Genomic DNA, 20,992 nt, shown 5'->3' on the forward strand with positions numbered 1-20,992 from the left:
TGTCCTCCATGAAACTGTGTCGCCAATTTCTACGAGGACGTCCCTGTTTGCGCTATTCGCGTATTGGCCACCATGTCATTGCAACTCTTGGTATCCGTAGTACTATCTGTTGGAGGACATGTCCCGCAAGTTCCATTTCAGCATAGGATTTCTTTGCTTGAGAACCGATCTTTATAATTGACTCCTAAAATCCGTGTAAGCCATTTTTTGTTGAACCACATTTAGTATTTTCTCAACGACTTGAGCTTGACTCTTGCCTATAAAATGCACCTACTTATATTACAAAATTTTCCCAGTGAATTCCGAAAGCCGGGATCTACAAGTCAAAGATTATAGGGCTAACTCTGATAATCTAATATTCTAATTGATTATACTACAAACATGTGTAGGATATAGGCCTACACTTTCCGAAACCAGACTATTACACTACAAACACAATTAATGTTTTGTTGGGGACTCGTAAAAATCTTATTAGAATTTTTTTTTAGAAGGAAAGGGCGCCGCGGAGTTTGCACACACAACACCAGCCTGTTTTTTTTTTTTGTTTTTTTTTTGTTTGTTTTTTTAGCGATTGCATATAAAGTCTCTTTTTTAGCCCGAGTAATTGCACAAACAAGCAAACAATACACGATAATTGAAAGGCAAATCTCACTCCTAAGTCATTTTTCAGAAGAAAGAAAAAGAAGAACGATATAGGAAAACCTAGGTTTTACGAGCTGAAACGTAAAAGCGGCCGTTTCATAGGGACTGATACACTTTACATCATCTCCCCTTAGGATCGCAAGGTGGAGCTTTACATTTTCTAATGTAACCCTAAACCAGTGTTTCCCAAACTTTTCCCTTAAAGGAACAATTTCCATGATGACCACCTTGTGGGCAAAAGTGTTTGAGTGTATTGTAAACCATGCTCTTCCTATTGGAATTTAAACGCGCCCATTTTGAGATGATGTGAGCAAAAAACACCAAGTCATAGAGATCTGCAACGTCTTGAACACAGCTGACGATATCATTTAAGACCAATTTTAGGTCGTGGTTAGCTTAGTGAAAATGAAAGAGACCTCGGTATTTTGTCCAGAACTTCATCGCCCAACAGGTCTATTATCTCGTTTTGAATTTGTGGCGCTTTGTTTTCCTGTCAAATTTCAACATTCATAACAATTTCAAATAAAGCCTGGTCAGAGGTTTTTGTATAAATATAATGGTGTTAACTTGCTTTAAGAACTATGAACCAAATACTAAGCATTGGTCAGAGAAAGACGCTATTCCATGATTAATTTGGACATCTCTCTATCTTCTAGATCTTTGTTATAAAGCTGCACCCCAATTTGGTTTCGCCATTCATTGTAGCAGAACAAACATATTCAACTCTTACAAGACATATGAAACATAGGCCTACAATGGTGTTTAGTTTGCTCGCTAAATATTTAATGTTATTTTTAAAATATATTTTCGTTTTTGGATTTGATCTCCTTTTTTTTATTCTTTTCTAATGATTACTTAACATTTTTTTTTTTACACAATACAAAAAAACAAAAAAAAATATGATGAAGACTTCTGAGTTTGTCCTAAATGAGTGTTTTACACTATTTCAAAGTATCTACTTCTTTGGCACGGATACAAACGTTTTAAAATCACATCTATTGAAATAGTTTACTACTTATTAAACAAAGTTGAAAGTCAGTTAAAATAACAGACTTCGTTTAAGTCTAGATCATAGTCATCATTCAGAAACAGACATATAAGAGTTGTTTTAACACATTTTAAATACAGAAAAATAAAGAAACTGATTAAACTTTGAGAAAATTGAATAATTAGCAGCTGTGTCGAAATTTTAATTCTGAGCATTAGGACTTAGTGTCATCCGTAAGTTCTCACGTGGGTCCCAACTAGTCAAGAGTCATGGGCCCAAGTGCAACGAACCCCTTTGCGTCATTGTTGCTACTGTGGGCTCCTAATGGTCGTGGGGAACCCCTGCGCGCCATGGATGCTACGCCACTGTGTGTATGTGTATGTATGTGTGTGTGGGTGTTTTGAATAAAAATTTAGATCGGGGGTTGAAGCTCAGCATTATGCCAAAATCCAACAATTGTTTGGTTTAAAAGCATTACAGGTGAATAATCATTGCTCAAGTAATTATTTTAAAAGACTTATACAGAAATTGCACTTCTAATATGAGATCTACAAGTTCATTTTGAATGAAAAAAAAAAAGAAAGAAATACTTTAAAAAAAAAATGCTTATACGAAATGTTACTGTATCAATTAGTTTGGATCAGTCATGCAAATAAATTTGTACTGAATCTAGACCAACAATAATAAATCTTTGCGATTAATAATATTTTTACCCATTGTTTTTCATTAAGCGCTTTTTCATGCTTTTAGCTTTCACAATACGCTATGATCCTATCACTTATCTGAGCCAGTAGGAAAAAAAAAGGGAGGGGGAAGAAAAGAATGTCTGGGTGGATTTTACAGTAATTGGTTTTAAAAGCAAGAAAAAAAGGAAGCGTCCTGAATTCAAACTCGGACGTGCTAACAACTCTGCCAATGACTTACTTATGACTGGAGAACATTATATAGTTTTATATTGTTTGTTTCAATTTTTAAGCGGCAACATTTAAAGGGGAGTAATTCAGCTTATACCATCACTTCAGTCAAGTACAATTTCTTTCCCTTGTTTGAGATACCGCAGTGAGGAGATTCTAAAGACTTCTTGCTACACGGTCATTGGAGTGAGAGGGGAGGTAACTTCATAGACCTAGTTGTTGGATTTTTCACTCACATACACAGAGAGGCATACACAAACACACACACAATCAGATGTCAAGGACGAACCTGTCACGTGCCTCCACTGTAGGATACAGTGTGGACAAGTCAGCGAAATGGGCAGCTGTATGTTCAGCGTGTGTATCCCCTGCTTTGAGCCCACAATGTAGCCCGTGCCCTGCTCAGACTCCAGGATTGTCAGGAGGTTCTTGTCGAAACAGGACTGTTCGGGTGTCTCCATATTATCTATTATGGGGCAGATTCGAAACTGAAATTTAAATGTATTTATCATATTTTATATCAGCTTTCAAAAATTAAACTTCGAACTTCAAATTGTACTCTCTTACAACAAAATAGCAATTATGTTAATTTGCCGATCGTCCCTGCTCGGATTTCATCATTGAAGACCACTTCTACCAAACCTCAGCCACCTCACGATTCATGTAGTAAGGTACCCTTGTTAGTCCATGAAGAGGTCGTCTGTTTCTGAGGCCCACGGTAAATGAGGGTGTCATGTGGCTAGCACAACTAATAAAACTCGTGTCAGGTACCCATTAGAGTAGTGTGGACTACTAGATGACGAAATTTAAAACCCCGGTATTCATCAAAATTTTAACCCTGGACACCTCGGTTCGAAAGCGAAAAGCATTACCACTCAGCCACCGCACCTCCACCGTTATGTAGGCCTACTTAGGATTTCATCACTCCAGTCGCTTGTCTGTCAGCCAGTGTCAGCCCACCTGAATCAATTGGAGATGAGGGTTTAAGGAATTTATCTAAAATAACAATATACCCCATTGCTATAAAGACTGAATGGATAATGGCAACTGACCTCACAGATACCTTCAAGGCCCTTAACATTCCTAAGAAGATTCTCGTTGTCTGTCAGTGGGCGATACTGCTGCAGACCTGCCACATCACCAGAAAATTCCACAGTGAACACTGATAAAGGGACTACAATGAGTTTTATTTCTCTTTAACGAAACTCGACCCTGGCAGTGCCAGAGAATAAATACTCGTTCGTTTCGAACATAATAATAATAATAATACAGCCGACAAACTTGCCTCAAATCTTCCAAAGAGGGTTCCAGTAGTTTCCATGACGACGGTGATGTATCCGCCCTTCTTGTAAACTCTGACCGGAGTGGGGGATGGCGAGAATTGGCCACCCGCTTCGTGATCTCTGGGCTTGGCCTCGTTTGTTGGGTCCCCGCAGACACCGCAGGTGCCGTTATTCACGTTGTAGTGGACCTGGAAGGGTCAATCATTGATCATTTTATATTCCCAAAAATACATTTATAAAACAAGTTGAATATGTACACATTATTTTTTATAAAAAAACACGCTTATATTTAGTGAAATTGTATCCATTTTTTTTTTAAATCAATCATGTAATTTATTTTTAATGACTCAACATCATATTTGAAATTTTCATAGGCTACATGGCAGAAAAGCTATAAATAGCAAGCTTTTTTTGGTGTATCCGGTGTCCAAAATAAAAGAGGTGTGTCGATAAGTTGTTCTTTTTAAAAGACATATGCATGGGCATATACTATTTGTGCATATTTTTAGAACACTGCAAAATCAAATTTTATAAGCTCTTCTAGTTGTAACACAAAATAATAATAATGGGAATCAAATTGGAGCATGTCTTTCCACCCAGAAAAATGTCAGTTGTTAAGAGTAACAAAAAAAACTAAAACAAATTAATTCCACTTATCTTAATTCATGGCAAACCAGTAACACAGACTAAAAACGCAAAATACCTAGGTGTTATAATAAATGAAAAACTGTCATGGAATCCACATATTGATGAAACTATAAAAAAAATCAAACAAAGCATTAGGATCTATTAAAAGAAATTTCTATAAATCAAATAAGAACATACAACTAAATTGTTATTTAACCTTGGTTAGGCCAATAATAGAATATGCATCCTCCGTTTGGGACCCCTCAACTCAAGAAAACATTAAGAAACTGGAACAGACACAAAATAGAGCAGTGAGATTCATAACAAACGAATATTCACAATTAACCAGAGTACACCTTTAGTAAAATAACTAAATTTAGAAAGCCTTCAAGACAGAAGACTCAAAAGTAAAGTAGCAATCATACATAAAACACTGAACCATAATATTCAAATACAAAAACAAAATTTAATAAAATACTCTGAAAGACACAAAGATAAAGGCACATTCCTCGTCCCATATGCTAGGACAAATTTGTACAAATACTCATTCTTCCCTATTAGAGCATGGAATGGGTTGCCTGAGCTAGCCAGGAAAACCAGTGACTTGACAGAATTTAAGTCATTGATTAATATGCATGACTAAATGCATGACGCGTAGGACGTAATCATCTTCTTTTTTGAAGTAACGTCTGTATTATATAAGATAAGATAATTTCAAAACGGAGGAAACATTAAACGTTCACTTTTTTACTTAAATTACTGACACTGTCTTCGATTCCGAAGATAAAGGATGAGTGCAGTGTTTCACACGATTGCAAACCAAGTTGCGACCTGCATATATTTCCGCATTTCATGCAGACAAAGCCGTTGTCAGCCAGCGATCTATTTAAGTTTTCTTTTCGTCTTCTGAGCCTGTTTTTAATAGGGTCTTTTCTTTGGGTCTCAGATGTGTGTCTCGCGGCCTCTGAAAGCTCTCCAACTTTCAGAGGTCATCTGCTGCCAGCTACTTTCCTCTTGTGAGGGCGAAATAGAGCCGTCTTCCTTGTTTGTAAATAGTAAGAGATTAATTTGTCGCTGGCAGCAAACCTGCATACTCTATCGAGAGGCCCGTACAAGACCTGACCCAAAGACACCCATGTAGAAGAAAAACTATATAGAGAGCTCCCTAATTTGGAAACCATTACGCAGCTCATCCCAAATACAGGACTAGTTATGTGAACTCTATTACATAAAAAAGGATAACACAGAAGAAGAAGTCGTAAGCAGAGGACAACATTTTGCCCCTATGAAAATACACCTTTGTTTTCATATGAACTAGCAGCCTGTACTTGTAGACTACATTCTTTTAAGTTTAATACAATGGTGCCCAACAATTTTCGGTCCGTTGGCCGTATACATTTACTACGCGCATGTCGTGAGCCGCATTACTGTACTAAATAGTCTGATCCAACGGAACAGGTAATCTTTTTGCAGTGCAGGAAGAATGTCTACGGGGCGGATAGCACAGCATCCTGGGTCGGAAATGGCCCGTGGGACTGCATCGCTTGTATGTTAAAATCGTAGTCATGACATGTCCACAATCTCATCTCATATGTCCTTAGCCTTTTATCATTAGAATGATTTGACAGTTCACATAATACAGTCCCTCCACTCCTTCCTGTCAGCAGCTGATCGTAGCAAAACATCAAGAGAGAGGTCGGACCGTTCTTTTCGCTTTTCTTTGGAAGACTCTTCGTGCTCCCTCCACTGTACCTTGAAGAATGACAGTGAGTCATGTCTTACAATAGGACCAAACCAGCTCAGCTTTCGTCTCTTCACACTATTGAGGAGTTATTCCATTTTTTTTTGCCATGTCAGAGTGCTGACTTGTAAATGGCGATGTAAAAAAAATTGGGGTGAAAAAAAGTAAAAAAAAAAAGAAATTTCACTACATTAAGCTGTAATAGCCTGTAGCCTACTAGGACTTCCATAACGAAAATGTGGTTTTAAAATAAAATTATACGGAGACTGAAATACTGGCCATTAGCCATAAAAATACCTCGTAGTGAGTCAATACAATGGAGAGTCTTTTGTCCAATGTGCATTGATCAGCAAAAAAAAAAAAGCCATTTTACTCGGGAAAGTAAAAAATAAATAAATAAAATTAATAATTAAATTACAATCTTCAAGAGCTCTGAGGAACCGTTTGCTTTTGAACATAATCGAATTTCCTCACTCTTGTTCTTAAATAGGTTGTAAAAAAAATAAAAAAATAATTTAATTCTTTGCATGATTGAATTTCTGTGTTTAAGCCAAAGGATATGAAGACTAGCTGGGTAATATACCATTGCAGTAAACAATAAAAGCAAAGCTGGACATTTTTGTTTACAGAGGACACATCCCCAAAACGGACATGCTTTCTTCATGCTGGACATCTGGTTAAGAGTAAAGAGTAAGTGACGCTCATTGAGATTGGAAGAAAATTATTTTCAAGTTTCTAACTGATGACCTTCTACGCTATTGTCCTTGCTCCCCGCGTCTACGCTAATCCCACTTTATGAAGCCCTGTCAAAGTAGCTCTCTAATTTTTTTGGGGGTGACATAAATCAAAAGTCACCACTAGAGCGCAGCTATCGCGTGACGATGTACACATGTCCCGTTCAGTGTTAAATACCACATAAATCAATGACGACATCCGCAGCTCGAGAGACACCAGATGGGTGGGGGGGGGGGGGGGTGAATGGGTGAGGGATACGGACTGACGGATCTAGATCTAGTTAGTCTGTACACGGACGTCAACCACTGTCGTCACAGTGCGCGTTACTTTGTCAACATTTCTCGAAGACAAAAGAACAACTGGCTTTGATTCTAATGCCGTGGATTAGCCCCCAAAAATCTAATGTACAATTTTTTTTAATTTTATTTTAGTATTTTTTTTTCTTCTTATAGATACCTTTCAAATCAAAGTAATTCTTTTTCTCTTTCATAGTTTCTACAAATATCAAAAACAATAGGATTGCTAATTAGGCCTTAGTCTTGAGACCAAGAAGAATAACAGGACTAAATCTAGCACTTTAATTATTTTTTATAATACCTCGATATAAGTGAAAACCTTATGGAACCTGGAACCTGCATAGACGCTGATCTCAAAAACGGCTTTAACTATTTTCCAAGAAATTTAACTGTTGATGTATATCGCTGAGAAAAAAATTACTAGCTTGTTTGCCACAAGGGGAAAACTCTAGTTTGACCGTTATAGGCTAATTGTTCAAATTATAATAGAAATAAATTTAAATTTGGTTATAAATTGGAGTCTACAAAAACATGGCGTAGTCAGCCGTAGTATACCGATAGCTGAATTTGTTATTAAATATAAAGTTGCTGAAAGTTTATTGAAAGATTATTTAAGCTTTGCTTATAATTTTATGTAAACCTAATATATATTACATCTTCACTCTAGATCTAGAAGTAGGTCTTGATCAAGACTAGATCTTTAGAGTTCTAAATCAGAACTGTGTAATGATAGATGATTTCTTATACAATGCCCGCTGGCCTAATGGATAGAATTGTTCGTACCAGGCATTGAAGCTTCAATAAAAATGGACTTAATTATATTAAATATTAATAAATCTAAAGACATGGCATGTTTTTTAAATTTAATCAATATAAATATAATTTGAATATAAATTAAATCTCATTTTTCTTACAGCAATACGTCGAATCTATTCAGCTCAGAACTTCATGGAACATTGAGGATGAACATTAAACTAAAATGTTATTTAACCTTGGTTAGGCCAATAATAGAGTACGCATCCTCCGTTTGGGACCCCTCAACTCAAGAAAACATTAAAAAACTGGAACAGACACAAATAGAGCAGTGAGATTCATAGCAAACGAATATTCACATTTGACTAGACTAACACCATTGATAAAATCACTAAATTTAGAAAGCCTTCAGGACAAAAGACTCAAAAGTAAAGTAGCAATTATACATAAAACACTGAACCATAATCTTCTAATATAAAAACAAAATTTAATAAAATACTCTGAAAGACACAAAGATAAATGCACATTCCTCGTCCCATATGTTAGGACAAATATGTACAAATACTCCTTCTTCCCTAGTGCTATTAGAGCATGAAATGGATTGCCCGAGCTAGCCAGGAAAACCAGTGACTTGGCGGAGTTTATGTCATTGGTTAATATGCATGACTGAATGCATGACGCGTAGGACGTAATCATCTTCTTTTTTGAAGTAACGTCTGTATTATTTAAGATAAGATAAGATAAGATAAGATAAGAAGATGGGTCCAGGGTGGAACCTGGACACGGATCTTTAAAAAAAAAAAACGCCTTTAACGATTTTCCTAGAAATTTAACAGTTAATGTTTATCTCTGAGAAAAAAAATTACCAGCTCGTTGGCCACACTGGAAAAACATGGCGTAGTGTACGGATAACAGAATTGTTTATCAGATTATTGATAGATTATGTAGATCTAGTTTTAGATGTCTGTATAATGAAAGTACCAATAAACAATTATAAAATGACACAAATTAGCGTTGGCTGAAAGGGTAATGTTGTTGGTACACTGAGCTGTGTTCGATATCCGGCTTGAGAAAAAAAAATATTTTAAAAAATTATTCTATTTTATTTTACGATGTATAATGGTATTATTCTCTTTTAAAAATGTATGTTCTTAAATTTTGGTTCCTTGTATTCTTAAATAAATGCTTATTTTGTTAAAAACTTTATAGATCTATTTTTTGAAATGAGGAGGCTTTTTTTTTTAAGGACGAAGCCCTGTGCAGCTGATCAGTTGTGGATCAGCCTAACTTTATTATTCTCAGGACTATATAAAATATAGTTCTAGAGCTATAGACTAGGTATATGAGGCTCATGGGCGTAGCCAGGGGGGGTTCTTGGGGTTCAACCCCCCCCCCGAAATGAAATCCCCCCTTGGGGGGGGAGGGGAGTCGGAATTTAGTGACTGATTTTTAGCGGCCCCCGTAAGGGGAAAAAGCCGCTATTAGGTTTGTGCAAAATGTCCGTCTGTCCGTCTGTCCGTCTGTCCGTCTGTCCGTCTGTCCGTCTGTCACACTCAGATCTCGAAAACTAGAAGAGATATGAAAAATATTATTTCATCCTTAAATCCGGCTTGAAAAGTTTAGGTGCAACGGCTACTTTTGGTTTTCTAAAAGCAAACCGTTTAATTTATAAAATTAATTATGCAAGCGATTTTTTCATAAAAATACACCAATTCTAAAACAATTACGTAAATGTAAGGGAGGCAATGTTACAATATGCTAACAAAGATGGACAATTTTTGTGTATTTTCAGTATCACTAAGTCAAATATATTTTTAAAATGTACAGGAAATGTTTACAACAAATACAAATAATAGTTAAAGACGTTTTTTCTGGTCAACTAGCTGCTAAAATTAAAAGAAAACATTTCTGTTTGTTTATAAAGGCTAATAATGCACTTTGTATGTAAATATCACGCACATTTTTTTAAATGGACTTTTTATGCAGCGATTTTCGTGCAGTAGCGTAACGTCGCAACATGATCAGGTGCTAAACCAATTCCTTAAACTTTTTTTACAAATCAGATTTTATTTAGTTTTTGTTTAGTGCCCCCATCCGAATAAAAGAAGCTTATTTTTGTGCGTTTTGTCTGTTGGTCGGTCTGTCCGTCACGATTAGATTTAAAAAACTAGAACTCTAAAAGCTATTGAAAATCTGATTTACCCTTTAATGTTCCTCCCATAACATCTCAATAGTTTTAAGTATCTAAAATTGATTGTTCCGGATTTTTTTGTGCAAAACTAATCAACGCCAACAAATGTTTCTTTGCTCTTCTAACTTATATTACATTCAATTTCCGTGCTTAAACGTTGCAAAAACAAATTATCAATAATATGTTGTTCCGTTTTTTATGTAAATAGCATTTTAATGCTAAATCATAATCTCTATACTGACTTATATTTCATTAAGTGTAAAAATGTTCCGGATATTGTTTTATAAAACATGAATCATGCTAATGATTGTTTGAAATCGCATAAGGCTTTTAAAAAAAAGTAATTTACTAGAATTGATTACTGAAAATTACTTTTTAGACATTTAATTTTCTTGTAAAACATAACATAGAAGTTTTGTAATCGATAAAGAAAGTTCCGGATTTTGTTTCTTACAAATCGTCGCCAGAAATTTCCGAATTTATTTAAAAATCTACTAACGCCAAATAATTGTTTGAACTCCCTCTTCTAATTAATAAACAAATAATCTTCTCATTTACGAAATAATGTTTTTACGGATTTTTATGAAAAATATTTTAACTCACTACTCTCTTACAGTACATTTAACTTTCTACCTAAAACATTAAAAAATCTAATTATCGTTAATATTATGTTCCGATTTTTAAGGAAAACAGAATCCAAACACCAAAGTAAGGTATGAAAATCTCTCCACGTAGCTGTAGTACATCTAATTTTTATACGAGACCATCCAAAAAATTAAATAACGGTATTACATTTATCTGAAATTCTCTTTTTCTTTTACTATTTATACAAACATCCGGAACAATCTATTATATAAACTTTTCAATTGTGTTCATACCTAAAAATTATTGCGATGTTTTGAAACGTAAAATAAATAAAGGTTAATCAATTTTTAATAACTTTTAGTTGTTTTTTTTATATCAAGATAACGGACAGACCGACTGACAGACAAAACGCAAAAACAATGTGGCTTTGATCCTTTTTAAATAATATCTATTAGAACTCAGTGCACCAATGTCTATGAACCCTCGTTAAATATCTCGTGTAAATAAAGACATTTTTTTTTATGGTACCGGTACTAGCCTATTGTGAGGTAATGGAATTTTTTTTCTTTGACGTCATATGAATGAATTCTTTAAATGAAATGCTAAAAGAACGCACTCGGTGCACCAATGTCTATGAACACTCGATAAAAGGCTCGTAATGATGAAGGCGATTTTTAGTCTAGCTAGGCCGTGTGACGTAGTGTTTTTTTTTCCCTCTGACGTTATATGGAATTAATTCTTCAAATGAAATGAAAAAAGAACTCGGTATAGTAATGTTTATTAAGCCTCGTTATGTGACTCGCGTTTAAAAAAAGGAATGATATCTTGATTTAGATCTAATCTAGATTTTTTAAACTAGATCTAGATTTTTATTACAGTATATCTTGATCTGGATTTATATTCTAATTAAAATTATTTTAGAGTCTAGATCTAGAATTTCTAGATCTAGTTTAGACTAAAATAGACTAGATTAAGATGTAGAATTTCAATTTCTAAACTTAAAGTGTAAAAAAAAGTGTAGATTTTCATTTCCAAACGTTTTGATCAATATTGTAATGTTTTAATATACTAAAACTAATCTACTATTTTTTTTATTAAATTTAAATTTAAATTTACGGCAAATGAATCTTTGAAACATTATTACTTTTGACCATCGGATGGCTGCCTGGTCGTGCGGTTTGCGCGCTGGACTGTCGTTCAGATTTATGGATGGCCCAGGGTTCAAACCCTGCCCGCTCCCATCCCCCGTCGTCCTGCGGGAGGTTTGGACTAGAAAGTAATTATCTTCAACTCTGAAGGAACATCCGAAACGTGTAAAACATTTTACATCAAAATTAAATCACCTCTTGGATATTATTTCAATATTTGCGAATATGCAGATCCGACAGGGATCCGACTTCGACGGGGGCCGCCTCTGAGTTTGTGTAACACAAACTCTCTTTGTAATCTTGTTTTTTATGGTACCGGTACTAGCCTATTGTGAGGTAATGGAATTTTTTTTCTTTGACGTCATATGAATGGACTCTTTAAATGTAATGTTAAAAGAACGCACTCGGTGCACCAATGTCTATTAACCCTCGAAAAAATTGCTTGTATTAATGAAAACATATTTTAGTCTAACTAAGCCGTGTGACGTAGTGTTTTTTTTTCCTTTGACGTCACATGGAATGAATTCTTTAAATGAAATGCTAAAAGAACGCACTCGGTGCACCAATGTCTATGAACACTCGATAAAAGGCTCGTAATGATGAAGGCGAATTTTATTCTAGCTAGGCCGTGTGACGTAGTGTTTTTTTTCCTTTGACGTCATATGGAATGAATTCTTTAAATGAAATGCTTAAAGAACGCACTCGGTGCACCAAAGTCTATGAACACTCGATAAATGGCTCTTATAGATGAAGGCGATTTTTAGTCTAGCTAGGCCGTATGACGTAGTGTTTTTTTTCCCTCTGACGTTATATGGAATTAATTCTTCAAATGAAATGAAAAAAGAACTCGGTATAGTAATGTTTATTAAGCCTCATTATGTGACTCGCGTTTAAAAAAGGAATGATATCTTGATTTAGATCTAATCTAGATTTTTTAAACTAGATCTAGATTTTTATTACAGTATATCTAGATCTGGATTTATATTCTAATTAAAATTATTTTAGAGTCTAAATCTAGAATTTCTAGATCTAGTTTAGACTAAAATAGACTAGATTAAGATGTAGAATTTCAATTTCTAAACTTAAAGTGTAAAAAAAAAGTGTAGATTTTCATTTCCAAACGTTTTGATCAATATTGTAATGTTTTAATATACTAAAACTAATCTACTATTTTTTTTATTAAATTTAAATTTAAATTTACGGCAAATGAATCTTTGAAACATTATTACTTTTGACCATCGGATGGCTGCCTGGACGTGCGGTTTGCGCGCTGGACTGTCGTTCAGATTTATGGATGGCCCAGGGTTCAAACCCTGCCCGCTCCCATCCCCCGTCGTCCTGCGGGAGGTTTGGACTAGGAAGTAATTATCTTCAACTCTGAAGGAACATCCGAAACGTGTAAAACATTTTACATCAAAATTAAATCACCTCTTGAATATTATTTGCGAATATGCAGATCCGACAGGGATCCGACTTCGACGGGGGCCGCCTCTGAGTTTGTGTAACACAAACTCTCTTTGTAATCTTGTTTGCTTTGATTTTGTTTATAGGTGAGATTTTAATACTAAACCATCACTTGCCTTAGCACAACCAAAGGGCTTTTGAGTTTAAAACCCCCTACCAGGGGGGTTCGAGTTTAAAAAACCCTACCATGGGGGTTCGAGTTTAAAAACCCCTACTAGGGGTTTTGAGTTTAAAAACCCCTACTAGGGGTTTTGAGTTTAAAACCCCTACCAGGGGTTTTGAGTTTTCAACCCCCTACCTGGGGTTTTTGAAGTTAACTCCCCCTCTTCTATAAAACAAAACAAAAAAAATGCAAACGAAAATCCCCTAATTCCAAGAGCACAGTTAAGGAAGATTTTGATTTTAAAACCCCGTCTAAAATTTACGATAAACCCCCTCTTTAATATAAAAAAAGCTAATTACGCACTCAAAATGTTATGAGCGTAGCTAAATGGGTTTTGACTCAGTTTTGAATTTAAACCCCACTTCAGTGGGGTTTGAAGGTAAAAAATACCTCTTTAATAATAAAAAAAAAGCAAATTATACACTAAAAATGTTATGAGTGTAGTCTATGTTGTTTTGAGTTTAAACTCCCCTCCAGTGGAGTTTGAAGCTAAAAAGTACCTCTTCAATATAAATAAAAGAAAATTACTCACTCTAAAATCTATGAGCGTAGTCAAATGGGTTTTGAGTTTAAACCCCCCGCCATCTTCAGTGTAAGAAAAAAAGCAAATTACGCACTCAAAATGCTATGAGCGTTGCCGAAAGGGGTTTTGAGTTTAAACCCCCATTCAGAGGGGTTTGGTGCTAAAAATACATCTTCAATATAAAAAAAAAGCAAATTACACACTAAAATTATTTGAGCGTAGCCAAGCCATCGGGGTTTTGAGTTTCTTCTACAGATGGCTTTTTTTTTTTAAAGTTTAAAACCCCTCCAGATGGTTTTAAGTCTAAGATTCCCCTACAGAGCATTTTAAGGTGGAAAACCCCCAACAGAAGATTTTGACGATAAAACTTCTCTTTTCGATATAAAATCTAAAGCAAGCTACAGTCACTTAATTCCAAGAGCGTATTCAAGAGAGGTTACACATTTTTACCAGTGGCAGGGCTCCATTAATAAACTTCAGTGAATAGTCATCTACCGAAATAGAAAAACACTAAATGTAGCTCAACAAAGATGGCTAAGACAGATTTTAGGAGTCAGTTATAGAGATCGGATCTAAATCAAGGAAATCCTATGCCGAACTGGGAGTCGACCCCTTAGTAAGATTGTGAGAGAACGACGCATGAGGCTTGCGGGACATGTTCTCCGACAAAATGAATTACGCATAAGAAAAGTTGCAATGATATCCTAGTACAACTTGACGCCACTCATTCATGGAGGTCCTCATGGTAGGTGGGAAGAGGCTTCAGACATTACCAGTGACAGATTTTTACGGAAACTGCTTGACGTCAAATGCTCCGAACGGCGTGGAGGGTCTAAGTCAGTAAGAATAGCATATTAGGTTTTTGAAATAAAACTTTTTAATAGCATTAAAATGGACTGTAGATACCTCAGAATATGCATTTTGTTGGCTTTCAATACCAGAAATAGTGCTTGGCGGCTGGGCTTTGCCCCGCGCTGGGGAGCTCCTGGCGCTCCCCCAGACCCCCTTGCTAGTAATGGCGGGGAGTCCACAATTTTATGGAAACAGCTTGATGGCAAATGCGCCGAACGACGAGGGAGGGTCTAAGTCAGTAAGAATAGCACATTAGGTTTTTGAAATAGAACTTTTTAATAGCAGGAAAATGCACTGTAGATACCTCAGAATATGCATTTTGTTGGTTTTCAATATCAGAAATAGTGATTGGCGGCGGGGCTTTGCCCCGCGCAGGGGGAGCTCCTAGCGCTCCCCCAGACTCCTTTGCTAGTAATGTCGGGGAATCTACAATTTTTTCACTAATTCATGGAAGAACCTATTCTAGGGCACAATAAACGTCTTCCGAAAGAATGAAGGGTCAGAATGTAATACATATAATTTTTTTTTCGCGGGTCGGGGGGGGGGGTCGGGGGGGGAGAGAAAAAAATTCACCCCCCCCCCAAACCCCCCCCCCCCGAAAAAAATCCTGGCTACGCCCATGATGAGGCTCATCCCGATGATGTTTCAAGTACAAGTAAATTGAAAGGTGAACAGTGGTGTCTATAGAGAGCCTTCACATTTCGCATTGCACTTTAAAAAATGGAGAAATTAAGAAAGCCTAGTTTTAAAAAAAACAACAAAATAAATATTAGATGTATTATAAATGAATCTTATTTATTAATTATTTTAAATTATCATTTATTTATGGTGGACGACTCCGCTAAAATGCCACTTTGTCATTGGCTTTGCCACTATTTCTATGTTAAACTTTAAACTGGTTGACCTAAATCAGTGATTCCAAAAGTGGTCTATATAGACCCCAAGGGGTCTACGAGGGGTCTACGGAAGTGAAAAAATAAATTGGGGGTCTATGGCCTGTTAATGGGGGTCTACGAAGGCGGATCTCCTTGAAGCATGACCATTCATGAAATTGACTCGTTCACACATGATTTGTACCTTAGTTAATCCTTTGAATTTCAACCCTGTTAGTGGAATGATTTTTTTTATTTAACGATTTTAACGTATTATTTTAAATACCTTAATTGTGTCTACATGAAAGTAATAATTTACATGGCCTATACAATAAAATGTTGACCGTAAATTGTTGGTTATTAAAAATTTGGCTTCATTCTTTCTTTTTTGAACAACTATTGCATTTGTTCTTTATTTTTATGTAACAAAGTTTGAAGCTATATCGCTATGAAACCATCGAAGCTGGAACATCGAGAAAAGTCAACATGAAATAAAATAGATTAAAATTCGAAATACTTTTGAAAACTTTTAAATTCAGAATTAAGCCACAGTAGAAAAATGTTGATTAAACATTATAAGAAAGAATAGGTTTGTGAGCGTCTTACAATATTTACTTAGGCTTATATCAAACTCTAAAAAACTGCACACTATAAGCAAAATATTGACTTTGCCAACCATTGAAGAGGTTTTACAATCTGTTTTACACAATCCTATATCTGATATCATTAAAAATCCCTCTAAGCAACAATACAGTTCAAATGTGTAATGGTGAAATGAGTTTTGGACAATGAATGGTTATCGTGTAATTACGATTTACTTTTTTAAAAAGCTGGACTAGTTAACCTTGCCTGATAATGTAGTGGTATTATTATAATTTTGTTATGAATCAAGAAATTCATAAAGAATTGCTTTTTTGCCTGAAATTTTGATCAATTGCTCCTTCACACTGATAGTTTTCGAAAGGCTTATCTTTGACAGTATTTTTTCTGAGTTCTTGGTTGCTAAGATCCTATTTTAGAACACAGAAATTAAACGGGAATCAGACATAGTCTATTTCACAAACTTGTTTTATAAATTGAATGAGGTTAACTTGCAGCTACAATGTGATAACCTAAATTTGATAAACACGAAGGCATAATCTCAGTGTTTCATGTGAGGATTAAATTAATGAAGCATACAATGACAATGATAAATTTTCTTACTTTCCAAATTTAAATCAGTCAGACATCATCTAACCGAGAAGATAGAATGTTAACCCGAACTAAATTGAAGCCCAAGATTGACATTTTATTATTAAAGCTGCCCACCAATAGGCGTTTTTGTTGTTGTTGTTGTTGTTGTTTAGTTACTTGTTGTAATGCATATTAAATTTTATTTTGCTTTATTTTGCTTTGAATGTCATCAATAAATATATATCACATAGTAATCAGTGAGAAAAGCACATCTGAAGTTAATGAATTTTCAAAAAAATGCTGGGGGGTCTACCGAAAACTTAAAAACATGGCAAGGGGTCTACGAGACAAAAAAGTTTGGGAACCACTGACCTAAATGATTTATTTATTTCATTTTAATATATATTAATTTCAAATGTTACCTTGAAAGCTTCTTTCCACCTTAGTATTAAAAGTTGATTAAAAGTTTGAAGGATGAATATATAAAGTATCAACATACTTACGTCATATCCTCCGCAGTTCGTCTTATCATCATACAAGTTCGTGGGCGTGTTGTATCCATAACGCCACAGCGAGGCCCGTGATGGGGGCTCTAGCATTCGAGTTCCACAGTTTACGCCGCTGAGTAGATAGAGCCAAAGGATGCTGAAATATTTCCCTAGGCCCAGACACTCCCGCGTGTTCACCATATGCATGATCCAGCGACCGTTTACGGTGTTTTCTTTGTAACTGTCAGAAATGATTTACTATGTTACGTTTGAAGCAGTTAGGAAATTTTGAATTCATCTTTGTTGGTGACTTTTTTTTTGTGGGCGTGTCGCTCTTTAGCTTTTGAAATCTGCGAATGCAAGTTGTTTTTGTTTTTTTTATTAGAAATACGTAAATAAATCACACTTAATGACACAAGATATTGGATGTGAATTTAATGAATTCGTTTTTTTTTTATAATACACGTTAGGGCTCACAAGGTGACGAGATTCTAATTCTGGGTAACTATTAATCGAATCATATTTTTCAATTCGAGACGACAGTTCATATCGCATACTACACAACCAGGCAAACATTTTTTTTTAAATTTTATGTTTAATTTATGCAGTGCCCAGAATTAATAGGCCTACGATCAAGTTCCCCTTTCAGACCTTGTGATCGATAGGGCAAAAGTCATGCCGACGGTTATCAAGGATGTCACGTGGCCAACAACACAACCAACCGCCTTTACAAAGTTTATATCAGATTGTTCTGATTTAATGATTTGATTGCAAGGGGCGCCTATAGATTTGAAATCGGGACCCCTCGGTTCGGAAGTCAAGCAGTTTACCACTCCGTCACTTCGCCTCCTTAAGACTAAATAAAGTTTGAAAACTTATTTCCATTAAACAACATTTAAATTATATATTAGATCATCATAGATGTAATGATCAATCTACATGAAACAACATTAAATCATATATTAGATCATCATTAGATCATTAGATCATCATAAATGTAATGATCAATCTGTATGAAACAACAATGAATAACAAAAAATACACTTTGCGTTCTGAGCTTTCTCCTGTAGTCATAGTTATAAGAACACATCTCAAAAGGGATCAAAAGAATAAGGTATGGAACTTGTCAATGCGCCTGTCATATTAAGTATAAAAGTTCCCTCATTCAGACCTTGTAGTCTATAGAGTAGATAACAAAATGTCATCTGTTTCTGTGAACAACGGTTAACGAGGGTGGCATGTGGCCAGCACAACGACCGACCGCCTTCACTTTTTCCCCAACTAATGTCAGGTACCCATTAGAGCTTCGAAATTAAAAATCCCAGTCTTCACCAGGATTCGAGCCCCGGTACCCGGTTCGGAAGCCAAGCGCTTTACCGCTCAGCCTCATCATATTTAGTATGGCTCAGTACTATTGTGCGGAGGACGTTCTCAGTACTCGTATGTGATCTTCCTAAAAGGTCCTACTAAGATGTTACAACATGTCGTACTTACAATAATTCAATTTTTGAACCATTGGTAAAAATACACTTAGTAATTGTTATTATTTAAACGTAAATTTAAAACTAGAATGAAAATGCAATATTGTTGTCCCCTGAAAAACAGATTGACCAATGGGCACTCTTACAGTTTCAGAAACTCTGGCTTAGCACACTCATATAAAATAAAACATGTTAGAATCTACAGGTCAGAGATAAGGCTATTCTAATATTTCTCTTACTTCCTCGTAAATATAGCCTACCTTAAAATAGTTGAAGATCCGAGCTTTAGGTCCACTGGTATATCCTGGACAACTCTGTTACCTTTGAATCAAGTAGGTGTATACATTGGAAGAAAACTGATTCATACAATACAAACGACGTATGCACACAATGTCACACACATAGACCAAGCTTAATTGTTGCAGTTATGTTAGTGTTTTGCTACTCCGCTTTTCAAATGCTAATTAAGACAACACTTTCTTTAATTTCACATCAAGGGAAAAGAAAATCACAGGCAAAAGAAATAATGGAAAGAGTTGTCGGCCTTTTTTTCGTTGGCGTTTGTATTACAGATGGCTAACATAACCTCTGCTTAGGCCATGTTTTACAAGCCGGGGGTCCCTATATAGGTTGAATTATCATAATTGTATGCAAATCTATTTTTAATTTTTCGTAACGCTGACATGAACAGATTCATTCCCGTGAAAGTGGTAGTTTTAAGAGGTGAAATACTGTCCGGTGTGCCTATGATTATTGTTTAATAGTGCATTGTGCAGACTATAGAAATAATTAGACTTCCGACTCTCTCTCTCTCTCTCTCTCTCTCTTTCTCTCTCTCTCTCTCCTTTGAAATTACTAATGAAAAGGAAAGCAAAAATTTTACTTAAAAAAACAACAACTCCTCTTACTAGCTTGCAATCTCTTCGTAAGTGGACTAGGATTTAGAAAACTGCTCTAAATTATACACTTTATGTATATCTTTAGGAAAACATTCTGCCTGATATGATTATAATAATTTTTCATAATTTAATCTTCTAAAAATTAAATTTAGTCTATTTTGAACAGGCTAAAGTAAAAATTCTCGCACTCGACCCCAATGTTTCTTTCTATTCAGTTGAATCAACAAATTGTCGATCATTATCATTTTGCGCACTGTCTTGTGTAGAAAATGTTTGTTTGTAAAATGTTTTACATGTTTCGGATGTTCTTTCAGAGTTGAAGATATTTACTTCCTAGTCCAAACCTCCCGCAGGAAAACGGGGGGATGGGAGAGGCAGGGTTTGAACCCGGGACGGTCCATATAAGTGATAGGATCATGAGAAAGCTAACAGCACGAAATAGCTCTACTAAACCAAGTGTTAAAAATATTTCTGATCACACATTTATTGTTTGTTGGTCTAGATCTAGTAGGCCTACTATGTAATTAAATGACTGATCCAAACTAATTGATACAATTAAACTTCTATAAGCTTTTTTCTTTTTCAACATCAGCAATTTGCACAGAATTGCAAAAGAAAAATCAAATACTTTAAGAAGCAATAAGTAATAGTTGTTTATTTTTAAAAACATTTTTGAATATACAGACGATTGGGGGGGGGGGGGGTCCCAGGTTCCAATCTTGGTGAAGGCTGGGATTTTGAATTTCAGGAATTTTAGAACGCCCCTGAGTCCACCCAACTCTAATGGGTACCTGGAATAAGTAAAGGCGGCTAATCTGGTTCTGAAAGGGGCAGGCCTAATATTTTTACTTAATAAAACAAAAACATTCGATCGCATGCAGTGACTTGCTCATGAAAGAGGTTGCCAAACAAAAATCCACAATTTATGAAGTTTACATGTTTAAGCAAAAAGGATTAAATTCGATCGATGTATAATATGCAATCGTAGTAAACAGCAGAGTGAAAGCTTGACATTTTCACACATTGAAATGGAGGATATGTCTTCTTTATAATAAAGGATGACGAACTCGTTAGGAAGACCTCGGGGTTGGATTGCTGGGGCCCATCAAATTTATAACCATTACAATCCTCTTAACGGTGTCCGCTGACGAATTCTGTAATAACTTGAAAAGGT

General features: G+C 35.5%; 1 protein-coding gene across 4 annotated transcripts in view; it reads right to left on the reverse strand.

Annotated features, from left to right (window-relative positions):
- Positions 1–19,531, reverse strand: part of LOC106051304 (mucin-2-like) — a 28,301-nt gene extending 8,770 nt beyond the window's left edge. Inside the window, exons 1-4 of one of the 4 annotated variants that reach the window (XM_056017055.1) lie at positions 19,180–19,531; positions 17,450–17,788; positions 3,830–4,015; positions 2,834–3,032 (exon numbers count right to left, since the gene is read on the reverse strand). In XM_056017055.1, coding sequence (XP_055873030.1) covers positions 2,834–3,032; positions 3,830–3,865 — 235 coding nt within the window. In that variant the 5' untranslated portion in view covers positions 3,866–4,015; positions 17,450–17,788; positions 19,180–19,531. Of the gene's footprint in view, positions 1–2,833; positions 3,033–3,829; positions 4,016–17,449; positions 17,789–18,932; positions 18,987–19,179 lie in introns of those variants that run through there. The other 3 variants (XM_056017053.1, XM_056017054.1, XM_056017056.1) reach the window with 3 other exon arrangements.
- Between the last annotated feature and the right edge of the window lie 1,461 nt (positions 19,532–20,992).

Source organism: Biomphalaria glabrata, chromosome 18 (assembly GCF_947242115.1).
Source record: "Biomphalaria glabrata chromosome 18, xgBioGlab47.1, whole genome shotgun sequence".
Taxonomy (NCBI): Eukaryota; Metazoa; Mollusca; class Gastropoda; family Planorbidae; genus Biomphalaria; species Biomphalaria glabrata.